Below are 15,822 nucleotides of genomic sequence, written 5' to 3'. Positions count from 1 at the left end.
TGATGTTTTACTGAAGAACATCCAGGGCCTGAGGGTAACTCTGCTGTTTATCTTCTTATTAACGCTTGGCTGGCTGCTCTGACTCTGGTTTGTACCTGCAGACGCTAACGGCCCACCTGCAGAAGCACCCCGAGTGTCTGGTGGAGCTGGAGCGGGCTGTCAGGTCGGAGAAATCCACCAGAAAACGAGACGTTCTGCTGCAGATTCTCGCAAATGTTAAAATAAAGTTTGTTTTCAGGACGAGCCGGAAGGTGGAAAGCTTATGCCGAGACTTTGAGCAGCAGAGGGTTTGCTACCTGCCCCTCTACATCTTCCTTCTCAGGCCTCTCCACCGCCTGCTGCACTACAAACTCATCCTGGAGAGGCTCTGCAAGCACTACCCCCCCACCCACGAGGACTTCAGGGACAGCCGCGGTACTCCAGCCCCCGTCTTCTACTGATTATTGTTGTTGTCCACTGTTCTGACTCCCCGTCCCCCTCTGTCCATCCCAGCGGCGCTGGCGGAGATCTCTGAGATGGTTCTGCAGCTTCAGGGCATCATGGTGAAGATGGAGAACTTCCAGAAGCTCCTGGAGCTGAAGAAGGATCTGACCAGCATCGATAACCTGGTCGTCCCTGGGCGGGTTCGCATCTTTTTCCATGACTTGTGGATTTATTTGAGCTGCAGTTTCCGTTCTGACCTGATGTTTGACCCTCAGGAGTTCATCCGCTTGGGCTGTCTCAGCAAGCTGTCAGGAAAAGGTCTCCAGCAGAGGATGTTCTTCCTGGTAGGTCGTCATCCTGACTCTGATGTTGGAACGTCAGCATCTTGTCTTTGAGCTTCTTCCTCTGTGCTCCAGTTCAGCGACTGCCTGATGTACACCAGCAGAGGCACGACGGCGTCCAACCAGTTCAAGGTCCACGGCCAGCTGCCTCTCTACGGCATGTCGGTGCGTCACCAAAATAAAAGCTACGGTTCAATAATAAAAATAATCCTTCATTCACAGTTAATGAGCTTCAGATTAAGGCAACGATAAATAAATCAAAAATCAATCTGAAGATATAGATTTTATTTTGAAAAACCTCGCCACATCTGGCTGATGAATAGTGAGAGCTTGCCGAGTCGGAGTCGTCTCTGTTTTAAACTAAAGGCTGATTTTATGGAGCTTTTATTTTGAAAATCAGTCATAAACATGATGAAAACACTTTCAAAGTAAAACTTACAGGACAGGAGGAGCGTGGCTCTTTGATCTGAACTCTAACCTGGTGTCTTGTTGCTGGACGTCTCCTGCAGATCAGAGACGGTGAGGACGAGTGGGGCGTCCCTCACTCGTTCACGCTGCTGGGACCGCGCCAGTCGGTGGTGGTGGCAGCCAGGTACGTGATCTGAACACGGGTCAGAGGACCGGCCTCTCATCCTTGTTACGTCAGCATGTCTTTGTGTCTCGTTAGGACCTTCGTCCCAGTTTGCTTGTCCTGTGATTAGTTGGACATCGTGACCTACTTCAGAACAAAGTTGTGTTTGTGTGCAGCTGCGGGACGGAGATGGAGCGTTGGGTGGAGGACATCAGAATGGCCATCGATCTGGCAGAGCAGAGCAGCGTCTCCAACACCGAGCTGCTGTCCACCAGTCCCCAGGACAAGAGTAAGACCAGTTGGACCTACAGGTCCCAGTCTAACGGTGTCCTAGTGTCAGACTTGTTGCCTTTATCTAAACTCTGTCCTCTGCTGTCCTCTCAGATGTTGGACACCTGGGGACAGGTGTTTTTGACCTGTTCCCACCAACATTAAAGGTAGATGTCTCTAAAACGTCTGACAGAGACATGTCTTTTACCCGTAGAGCTTTTAGAGGATGCTGGAGCTGAGCTGGAGTCGGGGGAGGAGCTGTCCGGTTCACGCTCGTCCCTGGAGCGCCAGAGTCACCGTGGCAACACGACCGTGCACGTCTGCTGGCACCGTAACACCAGCGTGTCCATGGTGGACTTCAGCGTAGCCGTGGAGGTACCACAGCCCGTCTCTGTCTGTCCTGTCTCTGTCTCATGTCCCCTGTGCCTCCATCTTTGGCCTGTGTGTGTGATGTGGGTGGAGCCTGTGCTACACCGACCCCTGCTGGAGGAAAGCAGGTACTGCAGTGGCTGAGGGGGTCTGAGGGACGTGCTAGCTAACGCTGAAATAAGACTTCCTGTTTCTTGACCCGTGTTTTCCCGCCCCGTTGGTGCAGAACCAGCTCTCCGGAAACCTGCTGAGGAAGTTTAAGAACAGCAACGGCTGGCAGAAGCTCTGGGTGGTCTTCACCAACTTCAGCCTGTTCTTCTACAAATCTCACCAGGTGAGCTCTGTTCTCAGGTGCTCAACCACCTGCTGTTCTGTGGAAACATTCCAGCTCCTCCTTGTTTTCTGCCACATTCCCGCAGGATGAGTACCCTCTGGCCAGCCTCCCTCTTCTGGGGTACTCAGTCACTGTTCCGGCCGAGTCGGAGAACATCCACAAAGATTACGTCTTCAAGCTCCACTTCAAATCCCACGTGTACTACTTTAGGTCGGAGAGCGAGTACACCTTTGAAAGGTGGGTGTCTATGAGGAATGTCACTGCCCCCGTGATGTCATCAAGCTGCGACGGGCGAGTCAAGGCCCCCAGCAGTCCCAGGTTTTAGTTTAGCGGGAAGGCGTGGGTGTGGATGGGAATATTAAACTAAATCCATCCTGGAATTATTGGAACTGCTTAATAGTTGATGATGATTTTCCATAACGAGGCAGGTTTCTGATTTAAACGTGAGGAAGACCTAAACGAGTCATTCCTGCCCTAACGCCAGCCTTTCTCCTCAGGTGGATGGAGGTGATCCGGAGCACCACCTGCTCCACCAGCCGCTCCCCGCTGAGCTCCAGGAAAGACCTTTACGGGTGACTCCGCCCCCTCAGCAGAAACTCGTTAAACACTAATCGATGAACTTTATCTTCACTGCCTGAATATTTTTCACTATTGTTTTTTCTGGCTGTTGTGTTTGGAGCAGCTGAGATGAGGTGCACGTGGGGAGTGGTGTGCACGTGAACACACTGCTAATGTCTGAGTAGGTGAAAGGTGACACACACTTTTACACACTCCGCTCTTCCTTGTACAGTATTTTGATACACTGTGAAGCTTCCTTGTGGTTGGTCGAAGACGACGAACCAGATTAAACTCTTCCGATCTGCTTCCAAACGCTCCGACTCGTTATTCAGACCTCTGCATCTTAGAGAAGAAACCACCTTCTTCAGCTTCATTCTGACCGCGACCACGCGGTCGTGTGTTAGAGCAGACATCAGAAACCAGCGCTGACGGGTCATCGGGTCTTGGACCGAGTGTGTATCCATGACTACAAACCGAAAGAGTTTAACAAACGTCTACCTGAGCAGGTAGAACAGGTCAGGCTACAGATCCAAAATAACCTGGAAACGAGTCTGAACCCGAACGGTAACCACTGCAGGGATGACGCGTTCCCTCCTAGTGCCGTCGGACTTCCACACGGAACCGGATGGAGGCGGGCGGACTCTACGGAGAAGGTCCTCTACAGGTGATGTGATGAACACAACCTTCGTCATTAAAGTCGTTCAGAAGACAGATCTTGGTTTAACGATCAGGCTCGACCCCAGCTGGTGATGGTGACCATTTATTTTATGTACCCGCCCCTTTTTAGTGTTGTAGGTTTTTATTTCATTATGAACTTGGCTAACATAGTTTAGCTCCATCATCATGATCTGTTCTGGAGGATTGGTCTTCTGTTGAGCCTAGTGGTTAGCCGTCCTGGGTACTTAGTAAAAGTACTAACAAGTCAGACTTTGAACTGTTTAAACCTTCTAGTATTAGCAGAAGGCAGCTGATGGTCCTCATCTCCAAACCTTGGGTCATAAATCATCCAGGAGGATCTGCTGCTCCCTGGTGGAGGGCTGCACCTCATCAGGCGAGAGACGGGGACACCTGGACACGTCTCCAGTCCAAGGGTTAGCTGGATTTGTTAGTGGGTGAGCTCAGCACCAGTGGAATGTGCTCATACCCCTCATACCTCTGATGCTCCTGAAGCGATGGTCCAGGACAAGCTTCTGATGAGAGGTGGCCAGAGGCACTTAGGTGATCGTTTCATGCTGACATGCATGTGACGGCGGGTTTGAAGGAGGATGCTGCTTCTCCTACAGAAATAAATCTTATTTTGAAAACTTACCAGACAAATCTGTTCCACACCAGCTGCCTCTCCTTGCTGGAGGTGACATCACTGGTTGTCAAATGCAAGAATTATGACTTCTTTGAAGTTCAGTAGCGACCAGATCTCCATATGACGCTCGGACCAACGACCTTGCTGTTGTGCTACTGGGACCGGTTACCGGTAGGTCAAAGGTCAGTCTGTTCATCTCGTTTCTGCGTGGTTCTGATGCGGACCCTAACCACTGCTCCACTAAACCCAACCAGCTACCGATGACGGTTGTTTCCTGAAGCTAGTTTTGAGTTTTCAGGTTTGTGTTTCTGGACTTATTGCTCATTGACTGTTATCTCGTTATTTGGCTGTGACGTAGGAGGACCCCGTTGGAAACCAGACGGTGTCATCAGCGTTTCCAAAGTCAAGCGTGACCTCTGAACTCAGGTCATCTCTGCTGAAAAATTATTAGTTTTGGTCAAACTTTTGAAGGAAGTGTTCAGAACCAGCTTGGTCAGCACAAGCCACGAAGACTCAGATGTTGTCTGCTCCACAGGAGGTGTCAAAATGAGTTAAAGTCCCCTTCACCCATGACATGAAGTAGGAGGACACCAGCAGACTTTATGATGTTTATGCTTCAGATATCATTTATAATCATTTATGTTTTAATCAAGTTAAATAATTTACATAATCAAAAGGAAACATGATTTTAGATAATCTGATGTTTGATTTTCATCAAGCTGAATGATTTAAATAGTTGATTTAGTTGGGATTTAGATTTTCATGTTGAAGAATAAATGAGAAGAGTTGACCAGCAGCAGAGTTGGGCCAATGAGGAACGTAGCTTAACCACATTTGAGCCAAGAGGCCGTTGAAGGAAGTCACATACAACTGAAGAGGTCTTGGATACTTTCCAGACTAACACAAGCAAACAGATGAGCTGAGTCACTTCAATAAAGGATGTCTCCTTTTATGGAAGCCCAACGCTGGACCAGCTCCAAGGGTGGAAAACGAGGAGAGAAGCGCAGACGTTGGTTCGTCCACTCGCGTCTTCCAGAGCAGCCACACTGGCTGTAGAAGACCGAAGACAATGTCCAGAGGTCAAACCCTATTAGAGATGCTCTAGGTTAGAAGTTCAACTGCCATTTTCTAAGGTTGATGTGGTTCCATCGGGTTCTAGCTTTTACTTTAAATCTATTTTTCCATCGAGTCGGGACCGAGACGGTCGATTGGAGTTGGGAGTAGAACGGTTGATCACCTGCCTCGAACAGCAGGAAAGGGAAGAGGATCCTTACAATGTATTATGTCGGCTTTCCTCGGTCCATCCACCCAAATTAAGGATTATTTACAAAGAGTTCAGCCATTTCAGCTCTGCTATGAATGTGAGTGTGAACACCATCAGTAAATTCATTCAGATTTATTATTATTGTTGATTTTAACCAGTCGTGATGTTTGAGCTGTTTGCCTGCCCTGGCTAGAAGCTGTGCTTAATAAAGTTACAGGCTAGATAAAGTGTAGTTGTGTGGTCCATTCCATGGTGGTAAAGCAAGTTATTTATATATTCAGATATACTAACATTTAAAGATTTAATTCAACTATATACAGCGACGTTCATGTTTAAAGTGCATAGGAAATTATTACCAAACAAATTATTAATGCTATTTATAAAACCAGATAACCTATAATTTCAGATACAAACTTAACTTTAGGCATACATATTTTAGAACAACATTAAAGTCATTTTGTATTTCTGTTACGGGTGTAAGAGTTTGGAATAAGCTAGGTGAGGATCTAAAGCAAAGTCCCTCATTGCATAAGTTTAAAGAAGTATAAAAAAATTATACTAATTAATTACATGGAGGAGGCGGAAAGGTTGTAAGGGTGTTGCATTTGATTGTAATTGTCTATAAGAACATAAGAAAACATAAATGTAAATTTTGTTTGTGTGATTGAGGATAAAACATGTTATAGGAAAATGGCAATGACACTCAGTGTAGGGAAAATATATATATTTTTGTTTTATCTTTCTTGAAATTTGATTTGGGGGGGGATTTTATAAGCTACCAGAGCTTCGTTCCCTTCCTATTGAACATGTTCTACATATACATATATATATATATATATATATATATATATATATATACATATACATATATATATATATATATATATATATATATATATATATATATATATATATATATATATATATATATATATATATATGTGTGTGTGTGTGTGTGTGGGTTTCTTTTTGGATACTTTTTGAATGCTTTGGGTTGTTTATTGATTTGCATATTCAATAAAGAAAGAAAGAAAGGAGGGCTGGAAAAAGTTACAGCTACAAAAGTACCCATCCTCACATGATCTTCAGTGTCTGTCTTCTCTTAATGTAAATTTGAGGCCATGATCTCCATAAGCATCGTAGTTCTCGTAGGTCGGAAGTGAAAGCCAGTCGGGTTGGTAGGTTGTGGTGCTGTACACAAACGCTTCTGTCTGGCTTCCTGGTGGCTTCTCCTCCCTGTTTCCCACCCACTCCTTGATCTCCAGGTCCACAACGGTCCTCTGGTACTGGGTGGGAATGCACTCGAAGTCGTCCAGGTATTTCAGCATCTTCGTGTCTACTTGGTAGAGCTCCCCATGGACCCTCTGGCCCTTTCCAGGGAGGTTGAGGAGGAACGGTATGTTGTACTTGCCAGCAATCACGAGTGGGTATCTCTGGGTGGTGACGGCTGTGCCGAGGAACTCTGCTTTCCCGTTGTTTCTGTCCAGCACATAGCAGTAGTTAGGCTGACCCTTCTTCAGGGAGCCATAAAAAAAGACACAGGCCATGAGGTCAGAGGGGACCTGCAAAACAACGAGAGGAACAAAACATGTTGGTGTCAAAGCATGAACTTGAAATGGTTCTCCATGCTGTTATCTCCTCCCGTCTAGATTACTGTAACACACTTTTCACACGTTTTAACAAAAAAGCCCTTGACCACATTCAGCTGGTCCAGAACTCTGCAGCGAGGCTCCTAACTGGAGCAAACAGAAGAGCACACATCACTCCTATTCTAATGTCTCTGCACTGGTTACCTGTTAACTTTAGAGTTCATTCTAGAATCCTGACTAGAACTTTTTATGCTCTACATGGTCAAGCTCCTTATTACTGAATTGTTTAAGGCCTTATGCTCCAACCCGAGCCCGCAGGTCCACACACCAGAATCTTCTAGAAGTTCCAAAGACCAGATATAAAAGTTGAGGAGATCGCTCCTTTCAGACTGTTTGCACCCCGACTCTGGAATGATCTTCCTTTATCCTTACGCAGCATTGACAGTCTGGACACTTTTAAAAAGCAGCTAAAGACCCTTTTATTTAAAGCTGCTTTTAACTAAACCTTTTATTTTCTTGTTTTTAACTCACAATTTTAATCTTTAATCTGTTTATGAAAATTTATAATTTGATGACTTTATTTTTTCTGATGTTAATCTAGTTCTGTTTTGAGAGCATTTTGATTTTATGATGTTAATCTATTTATGATTTTATGACTTTGTTTTATTTTGATCTATGTGAAGCACTTTGTGATTCTATGTCTGTGATACGTGCTATATAAATAACATTTACTTACTTACTTACAAAACTTTGATGGGATTTATTTGGTTTCTGCAGGTGGAGGCTCAGCCCAAGTCCCGCCCATCTACTTTTACTTCTAATGAATGAGCGTCTTAAGACTTTTTAACCCGGACAACTTTATCAGTCATCCACCTCTCCACCTCCAAACCCACGTTTCCCGTATTTTCCATCCACAAATAAAACGTCTGCCACGTGTGTTTGAACTGCTTCACTCATGGGTGTATTAACGTTTACACTATTCCTGCAAGATGTCTTCAATCTGTTCCACCTGTTAAAAGTGTGCACCACACATATTACTGGTGGTAGTCTAGGTACTGTGGAGGAAAGGAGAAACCAGCAGAAACACGTTGATCACATTAAACCAATAATGAATAATGCTCATCATCCTACGACTGTCCGGCGCTTTATTAAACTGGTCTGATAAGTCCAGATGGACCCTGGTCCAGAGTGATGGTGCATCAGGGTAAGAAGAGAGGCAGACAAAGTGATGCACCCATCATGCCTAGTGCCTACTGTACAAGCCTGTGGGGGCAGTGCTATGATCTGGGCTTGCTGCAGGTGGTCAGGTCTAGGTTCGGCAACAGGAAGTGCTCCAAAAATGAGGTCAGCTGACTACCTGAATATCCTGAATGACCAGGTTATTCCATCTTCCCTGATGGCAAGGCCATATTCCAAGATGACAATGCCATGATTCATTGGGCTCAGATGGTGAAAGAGTGGTTCAGGGAGCATGAGACATCCTTGTCACACAGGGGTTGGCCACCACAGAGCCCAGACTTTAACCCCATTGAGAATCTTTGGGATGTGCTGGAGAAGGCTTTGTGCAGCAGTCAGACTCTACCATCATCAATGCAAGATCTTGGTGGAACATTAATGCAACACTGGATGGAAATAAATCTGGTGAAGCTGCAGAAGCTAATCGAAACAACTCCATAATAAATGTGTGTTGTAGTCAAAGCTAAAGGTGGTCCAACCGAATTTTAGAGTGTGTGAGCTCTTTTGGCCAGGTGGTGTATAATAGTCACATAACAATAGTCTAAGAACAAGGTTGGGCATTTATGGGTAACTACCTTTTAAAAGGTGTTTACTGTTAGTTTGCTGCTGTGCTGTTTCCTCATGGTGTTCATAAACATCTGTAAAGCTGCTCAGGTCAGATAAGCATCTGGTTAAACCCTAACCTTCTCTTTCTACAGTCACTGAGTTAAACTAGACCAGAACATGCTTTTGTGCTTTCTAAAATTCAGAGGTGGAAAGAGTACTAAAATGTTGTACTTAAGTACAAGTATAATTACTTTCATGAAATTTTACTCAATTACAAGTAAAATTACCTGCCTCAAAATGTACTCAAGTAAAAGTAAAAAGTAGCTTATTTCAAATGTAGTCAGAGTAAAAGTTACTTAGTTACTTTTTTGACTGCAAGGACGGGCTCTTCTGAATAGTTAAAAAAAAGGCAATGGGGTATAAATGTCAAAGTGGCAGTTTTTTTAATTAAATGAACAAATATGCATATTGAAGTACAAAGGCAGTTACACTGCAAACTAGTAACATAAATTAGGTTATAGTCACAAGCCCATGACTTTTCCCTGAATGCTTATTTAGAGCAGCTGATTTTTAAAGTTAGCAGAGTTCATCTTTGGTAGTGGGTTCACTCACTCATTTAAAGATATCGGCCAGAGGCAAAATTTGTTTGAACAGCATGTGTAAATGTGTATTAAAATCTCAGATGAAAAAGGTTTTTGGATTTTGACGGCTGGAATTGTAAGAAAATCTGATGTTTGTGACTGGCGCAGGAAAAACAGAAACTAACTTCCAGTCTAAGCCCTGGGCAGCTGGTGACGTTTCACATGGAGCTCTGCTGAAACAGCTGTAGTAAACAACGCCTGGCTCCGCTGTTTCTGCGTTAGCGTTATAGCAGAGAACAATGTGTCATCAATCAGATGTAGCTTCTGAAGCCTCTACTAGTCCATCAGATTTGTTTTTTCTCTGGGATACGGCGACGAGAACGGATGTTAGATTACTGGAGAAGTTCAACCGAACTTCGACCCCGCCAGCTGGATATCACTACAAGAGGTGCAGACATGTTTTAGACCGTTTGACTCAGAAGACCTGCGACCTGATTTGGACATAGAGGAGGATTCTGTTCATCTTCAGAACCAAAATCGGTACAGTTTGTTTACTTTTCTTAAATATTTCATTTCTGTGCTCCACTGGGAGCTCTAAGCTGGCAAGTTTTCAGCTGGTTTTAGCTCCATCATGTGTCCCAATATAGTTCAGTAATCTACAGTTTTACTGCTGTGTGTATTTATTGACATAACTCTGGAAAATAATGAACCTAAAATTGACCAGAATAAATCTTCCTGATGTTGGAGTAACTCCTTAGCTCAATTCGTTGTTTGCACTAATCCAGGATGTCATGGAGGTTCTAATGTTGAAATATAGAGATCATCTTTTAGATTATATCTCTGTGTGTGTGTGTGTGTGTGTGTGTGTGTGTGTGTGTGTGTGTGTGTGTGTGTGTGTGTGTGAGTGCATGCGTGCGTGTGTGTGTCGTAGCTTTCCCAAAGGACTTGTTCTTTCCTTACCAGAGCGAACACGGTTAGTTTTGCTGCAGTCATGCTAACGGGACTCGTCTGGAGTCCAGAAGTAGCGGTGCGGTTCTAGATGGATTTATAGATGTAGGTTATTATTTTAGATCAGACCTGTTATTTAAAAATGCGTGTAGGACATAGACACATGGCTCAGACCTTTTGCTGCAGCTGTAAACGCAATTTTACGTAATAATTACGAGCATGAAAGTAAACAAATAACAGTGATTCACAATATTAGCATCAGCAGCTAGCTTGTTTTACGTGCTGGAGTGACGTATGCGAAACACAGTTCTTCACTGTCTGGAGGAGAGGATTTGGATTTTCTGTAATCATTTATGACAAAAGTCCTTAATAAAATAAAAAACTGGACCCAGTACATGTTTATATAGATGGTAAAGTGTAGTTATTTTGCGTTTCTACAATTTTAATGCCGAGCCAATACCTTTAACCCTTCACCACTGAAATCAGTTTGTTCATTCCAATCCTCCTAAATAATCCTGTCAGAACAGGCCGTGGGAGCCCAGGTGTTACTAGAACTAATGGTGTCTCCTCACCAGGGTGAGCCTCCAAACTGTGAAGGTTGGTCTCCAAACATGAACTTCAAATTCATGCATTTATCTCCTCTTGTAACACTTTAACATGTTTTAAAAGGCTTGCATCATGATATGTTACACCTCCCAGACCAAAGATAAGATAAAACATTATCATAAACACTGCAGAGACGTCATTGTTTATTAAATACAAGTTATTTTCCTGAGCCATTACTTCAGCCAAGATATTGGATGCATGGATTTGATGAAGCCATGCTGTCTTATGCAGACCTACACACACACACACACACACACACACACACACACACACACACACACACACACACACACACTGTAGCATGTTAGAATCATTTGAATGACTAATTTAACTAAACTGAACTGCTTTAGTAATAATTTAATCTCTTATTCTGGAGTAAAATAAAGAAACAAGCTAAATCATCACATATCTGTGGCATCAAGAAGCATCTTCTGAGTTCAAACACAGGGATGGAGCACAATGTTTACACCTGAACAGTATCAGGATTAACTCACAGAGGCCTGCAGGTCTTCTGTTTTATGAGCAGAGCGCTGAGAATCCGCTTCTTAGGAGCGCTAAACGTAATTTTGCCGCTTCCGTGCGCGGTATGGAAACACATTTCAAACAGGAACCGAGTCTGGTTGCCGAACCGAGCAGAATTCTGATGACGTCACACCGGTGCGCGAAGGTGCAGGTTCCAACCCACAGGAGAGGAGGGAGAGAGGAGGTAAACAGCGAGTGGCTCACAGAACTTTTGTTTTTGAGCAAAACTGCGGTAAAAATGGCTGTTTGTCCTCATCATAAAGCGTGTAGCCCCCCCTCCCCGGTTTAGACGTGGTGCTCATGCAGGTGTCTCTTTCTTTTCCGACGCTGCTACACTTAATATTTTTAATTTATTAAGCCTACAATTTATTTTTACTCAGTAACGGATATGATTTAAAATGTAGCGAATTACAATTCTTTTTTAAAAACTTACTCTATTAAAAGTAAAAGTACAGATTTTAAAAACGACTTAAAAAGTATAAATTTACAAAAAAGCTACTCAATTACAGTAACGTGAGTAAATGTAATTCGTTACTTTCCACCTCTGCTAAAATTTTATCTATAAAATCAGCCTAGTTACCATGACCCTGCTGAACCAACCAACCCGTCTACATCTGATCCTGGTTCATCATCACTGACAGACGCAGCATAATGTACAAGCTGCGCGTTTCAGGAAACATAACCAGTGGGTTAATGCACATAACTCAGCTCTCTAACCAGTGTGAATCAAGCCGTAAAACTGACGTTAAACACGTAAAAACTATCCACAGACAACAGCTGATGACAATAAAAGTTAGGGGGGGGGGGTGCCTCAACGAGTCTTTTAACAAATAAACTATTACAAACGCGCAGAGCAGCATTACCTGGATAAAGAAGAGGTCTGATGTAAGAAACCACAAGCAACGCGAGGCTACAGACATCACACGTACACGCCCCGTGGGCTGATGCTGCCGGAAACTTTATTTGGAATCGTAGTACGTTCAAGGAAGATCCCGCCTTTCTTGCCTCTGATTGGCTAGAAGAGCTCTAGTACCATTGGCTATTTAATTTAGCAACAAACCATCTTCCCTCGCTAAGAGCAAACTGTCCTCCCGCCACAAGAACAGCTGTTTTTATTTTTTTTAAGAAAATGCGAATTTTAGCGCTTTAACAACTGCAGAGTGTTCCACCGACCACCAGGATGCACTGCCGTCAGGTAAAAGGATGACGTCTGGGATGTGACTGCAGTCACGTGCCGCTACTCATCCACTACGTGATTGTCTGCACACAGTTAATTTTCGTCGTCGTTTTTCCAATAAGCTAGTGTTGGTTTGGTCTTAAAAATGCGACATTTATGTATAAATTGTTTGCACAAAATTAATAACACATTAACACCACAATTAACTTTCTTTTCTTTCAAAAACACTCCAAACATGATCATATTTAAGGTAAATGGTGTAATTTGAATCCCACTGGAACAAAGCCAGGCATGAAAATCCAACCAAAATATTTGTATAAAATTGCACAAAGAAATAGATGGTCTAAGTCCTCCTCTTCTGTTTCACAAAATACACAATTACCAGCTTCTGTACTAAATCTATCCCCAAGGAGTATTTGTTGGGTAAATTTTATTCAAAATTTTAAATTGGACTTCTTTCCCTTTAGGAGGGATAGGGAAGGTGATATATTCTTATTTTTTCAATTTCTTCCCTTTGGAAATCTTTTAATATGTAATTACATCTAAGCAGGCGTGTTGCAAGCTTTTCAAAAGTGTGGGGGACGTTGTCTGTGCCTAAAATAATTTCATGTTATTCGTTTAATTTCCCTAATAGTGGAGCTGGTGTGAACTTTAGACGTGTCACGCATGTCTCTGTTTTAAACAAGTTTAAACTGTTCAGAATACAAATCCAGGCTCTGTCTCGTTAGATTGGTGTAACTAAAGTTTGTACTGAATGAAACTTTACATTAAACCATGATGAAAAGAAAAGTATCCGATTAAATCGTTTCCCCCTCATTTACAGTCACGGAGTACAGCGCAGTGCGCATGGCTCTGGGGTTAATCAAGTTTAATTGTGTCTCTTTGCAACAATCTTCACAGGAAGGCAAAACAGTAAAATGGCAGGTTACAGATATTTCCATTTGACTGCATTTTGACAGATAAACTCAAGGATGTTGGTTGTTTTGAAAGAATTACCCCGACACACACTGATGCACACACAGATGAGCTGACATTTTAATCGTTACGCACATCGCGGAGGTAACTAAATCAATCAAGAAATGATTCCCATCAGAACATCAGAGCTTTATACTGGACACTGTGTTCAGCGTGGATCGGAGCGTCCACGGTGGACAGTGAGCTGAAGATCTGTAGAGGGGTTCGCAGCGCAGTGCAGAACCACTGCGCATGCGATAAGATTTCCTGAAGCGGTCTGGAAAGCCGGTCTCGCTGAGGGATGTGTCACTTGGAAAATGTTCTCTGATTATGAAACTTTGGCTGAATAGTGCTTGTTTTCGTCTCTAATATGGAGACGCATGATGCATCCAGTCTGAGGCAGAATAGCCTCTTCAGCTCAGAAAGCATCTGTAGAGACATTTGATCATGCACAAAGTTTATGTGGAGCAGAAAAGGTCGGGCCACGGCAGGTGAAATGTTCCTAGCCTACATGAAGTGAAACTGTCTAACTGTAACATTAATGTGTTACTGGACACGCTGGTCTGGTTGGTTAGACCAGTGTTTGAAGTGGAAAACACGCGCGCACACACACACACACACACACACACACACACACACACTGCACCTGTGGGCATTCCACACCTGCTCCCATCAGTTCAGATTAGTGCCTCTGGGAGGTACTACGATGGGAAAGACCATTCAAAACACAAAATAAACATGTCAACAATAATGAGGCAAATCATGCAACTTAAACTAAAAACCAAAACCTTTCCACTTTGTGACAATTACCAAGTGACTGGTGATTAATTGGTTACTAGTGAGCAATGAGTGTCTAACTAGTGACTAATCAGTGACTAACTAGTGACTAATGATCAATGGGTGACTAACTAGTGACTCATTATTACCAAGAGACAAACTAGTGACTAGTGATCAATTAGTGACTAACTAGTGACTAGTGATTAATTAGTGACTAACTAGTGACTAGTGATTACCAAGAGACTAGCTAGGGACTAGTGAGCAATTAGTGACCAACTAGTGACTAGTGATTAGTGACTAACTAGTGACTAGTGATTACCAAGTGACTAACTAGTGACTAGTGATATTTTAGTGACTAACTAGTGCTTATTGGCCTTTGCGTTCTTGAACTTTAGTGCTGTGAGGCTGCTTGAGCCTGTAAAATGGTTGGTTAGTTTAGTTAAAGAAGGCTCATATCTAATGACAAACGTGTCCTCGTTTGGCTGACCCGTCCTTCACTTGATGAAGCAGTTGGATTTATGAAAGTACGTTTGAAAGGCTGAGGGATGCACTGGTGAATGACAGGTGAGCTGATGAAGGCTGGTGGAGAATTACAGGTAAAGAGATGATTTCTTTAGTTGTTCAGTCATGTCTACAGGTTCTGTCTTTACTGTCTGATGGTAAATGAACAAATGTCTAAATGTGAGACTACAGCATTTTTACAGAATAGTCTTCCATACTAAAGGCCCGTCACAGAATAATCAATGAATACAAAAGAAATGTTATTAAGCTCAGGATCCTCGGTATGTTTCTAGTTTGTCTTTGTGATGGGTCAGGGGTTCTTCCTCAGCTGTTGGCAGAGAGGCTGCAGCCCTCTGCTTCTGCTCTCAGCTGAAGCTCTGATCCTAATGATGGAAGCACTCCTGGATGTGCTTGACTGACCTGATCAGCTGTTCAGGAGGAGTTATCCACAAACAGGAGCTAGACTCGGTGTCTGAGTGCAGTCCAGGAGGTGTTGGGGCTGCAGCTTCTCTCTCAGGTGGCCTCAAGTCAGACTGTAGCACTTCAGACAGGCAGAGGAGGGTCACATGACTTCTTTAGTCTTCTATCATCTTTAACGTTGATTCAGAGCAGCATGGATCCTGGCAGAAGGTGCTGCTGCCCTACAAAAACCGCGTGCAGATAAAATATGGGTTTGAAAAACACCAGAGGTAAAGCTGGACTATCTCATCTATCGGATGATGGACCTAGCAGGTAGCTGATGATGCTGCACTGGGCCAGACGTGGGAATATTACTGTACCTTCATGTTATAATGCAGGGTTTGCATGCAGTCATATCCAGAATCAATAAAGGTAGATTTGTGTTGCCTTTTCCAGAGAGAAGTTCCTCAGTTATGTACGTTAACCACATAGAGGAAACGGTTCAAACAGACCACCAGTGTTTAGCACGACTTTGGGTCCTCCTGTTTCCGTGTGC

General features: G+C 43.5%; 2 protein-coding genes and 1 long non-coding RNA gene across 9 annotated transcripts in view; 2 read left to right on the top strand and 1 right to left on the bottom strand.

Moving 5' to 3' along the window:
- The window catches only part of LOC107380890 (FERM, ARHGEF and pleckstrin domain-containing protein 1), a 51,747-nt gene extending 48,569 nt beyond the window's left edge, over positions 1–3,178 (top strand). For 3 of the 5 annotated variants that reach the window (XM_054743040.2, XM_054743041.2, XM_054743039.2), the window contains exons 17-27: positions 1–34; positions 102–163; positions 239–414; positions 493–767; positions 840–929; positions 1,274–1,356; positions 1,512–1,624; positions 1,820–1,980; positions 2,201–2,308; positions 2,394–2,545; positions 2,806–3,178. The exon at positions 1–34 is cut by the window's left edge and continues 48 nt beyond it. In XM_054743040.2, coding sequence (XP_054599015.1) covers positions 1–34; positions 102–163; positions 239–414; positions 493–767; positions 840–929; positions 1,274–1,356; positions 1,512–1,624; positions 1,820–1,980; positions 2,201–2,308; positions 2,394–2,545; positions 2,806–2,884 — 1,333 coding nt within the window. In that variant the 3' untranslated portion in view covers positions 2,885–3,178. The remainder of the gene's footprint in view (positions 35–101; positions 164–238; positions 415–492; positions 768–839; positions 930–1,273; positions 1,357–1,511; positions 1,625–1,819; positions 1,981–2,200; positions 2,309–2,393; positions 2,546–2,805) is intronic. The other 2 variants (XM_054743043.2, XM_054743042.2) reach the window with 1 other exon arrangement.
- Positions 3,179–6,407: 3,229 nt separating this feature from the next.
- Positions 6,408–12,611, bottom strand: LOC129163896 (gamma-glutamylaminecyclotransferase B). 3 transcript variants are annotated; one of them, XM_054743045.2, is made up of 2 exons: positions 12,322–12,611; positions 6,408–6,992 (listed from the first exon to the last, which is right to left on the bottom strand). In XM_054743045.2, the coding sequence occupies exons 1-2, from the start codon at positions 12,376–12,378 to the stop codon at positions 6,516–6,518; spliced, it is 534 nt and encodes a 177-aa protein (XP_054599020.1). In that variant the 5' UTR covers positions 12,379–12,611; the 3' UTR covers positions 6,408–6,515. The 3 variants fall into 3 exon arrangements, with proteins under 3 accessions (XP_054599020.1, XP_070400248.1, XP_054599021.1); XM_070544147.1 differs by lacking the exon at positions 12,322–12,611 and adding an exon at positions 12,039–12,058; XM_054743046.2 differs by lacking the exon at positions 12,322–12,611 and adding an exon at positions 11,431–11,565.
- On the top strand, positions 6,696–7,953 carry LOC139062656 (uncharacterized). Its single transcript, XR_011516229.1, has 2 exons — positions 6,696–6,826; positions 7,797–7,953. It is a non-coding gene; the product is annotated as an uncharacterized lncRNA (long non-coding RNA).
- Positions 12,612–15,822: the final 3,211 nt, after the last annotated feature.

The sequence above is a fragment of the Nothobranchius furzeri genome, chromosome 14 (genome assembly GCF_043380555.1).
Source record: "Nothobranchius furzeri strain GRZ-AD chromosome 14, NfurGRZ-RIMD1, whole genome shotgun sequence".
In the NCBI taxonomy this organism is placed as follows: Eukaryota; Metazoa; Chordata; class Actinopteri; order Cyprinodontiformes; family Nothobranchiidae; genus Nothobranchius; species Nothobranchius furzeri.
The sequence above is the reverse complement of the archived record's forward strand: the minus strand, read 5'-3'. Positions and strand labels throughout refer to the sequence as shown.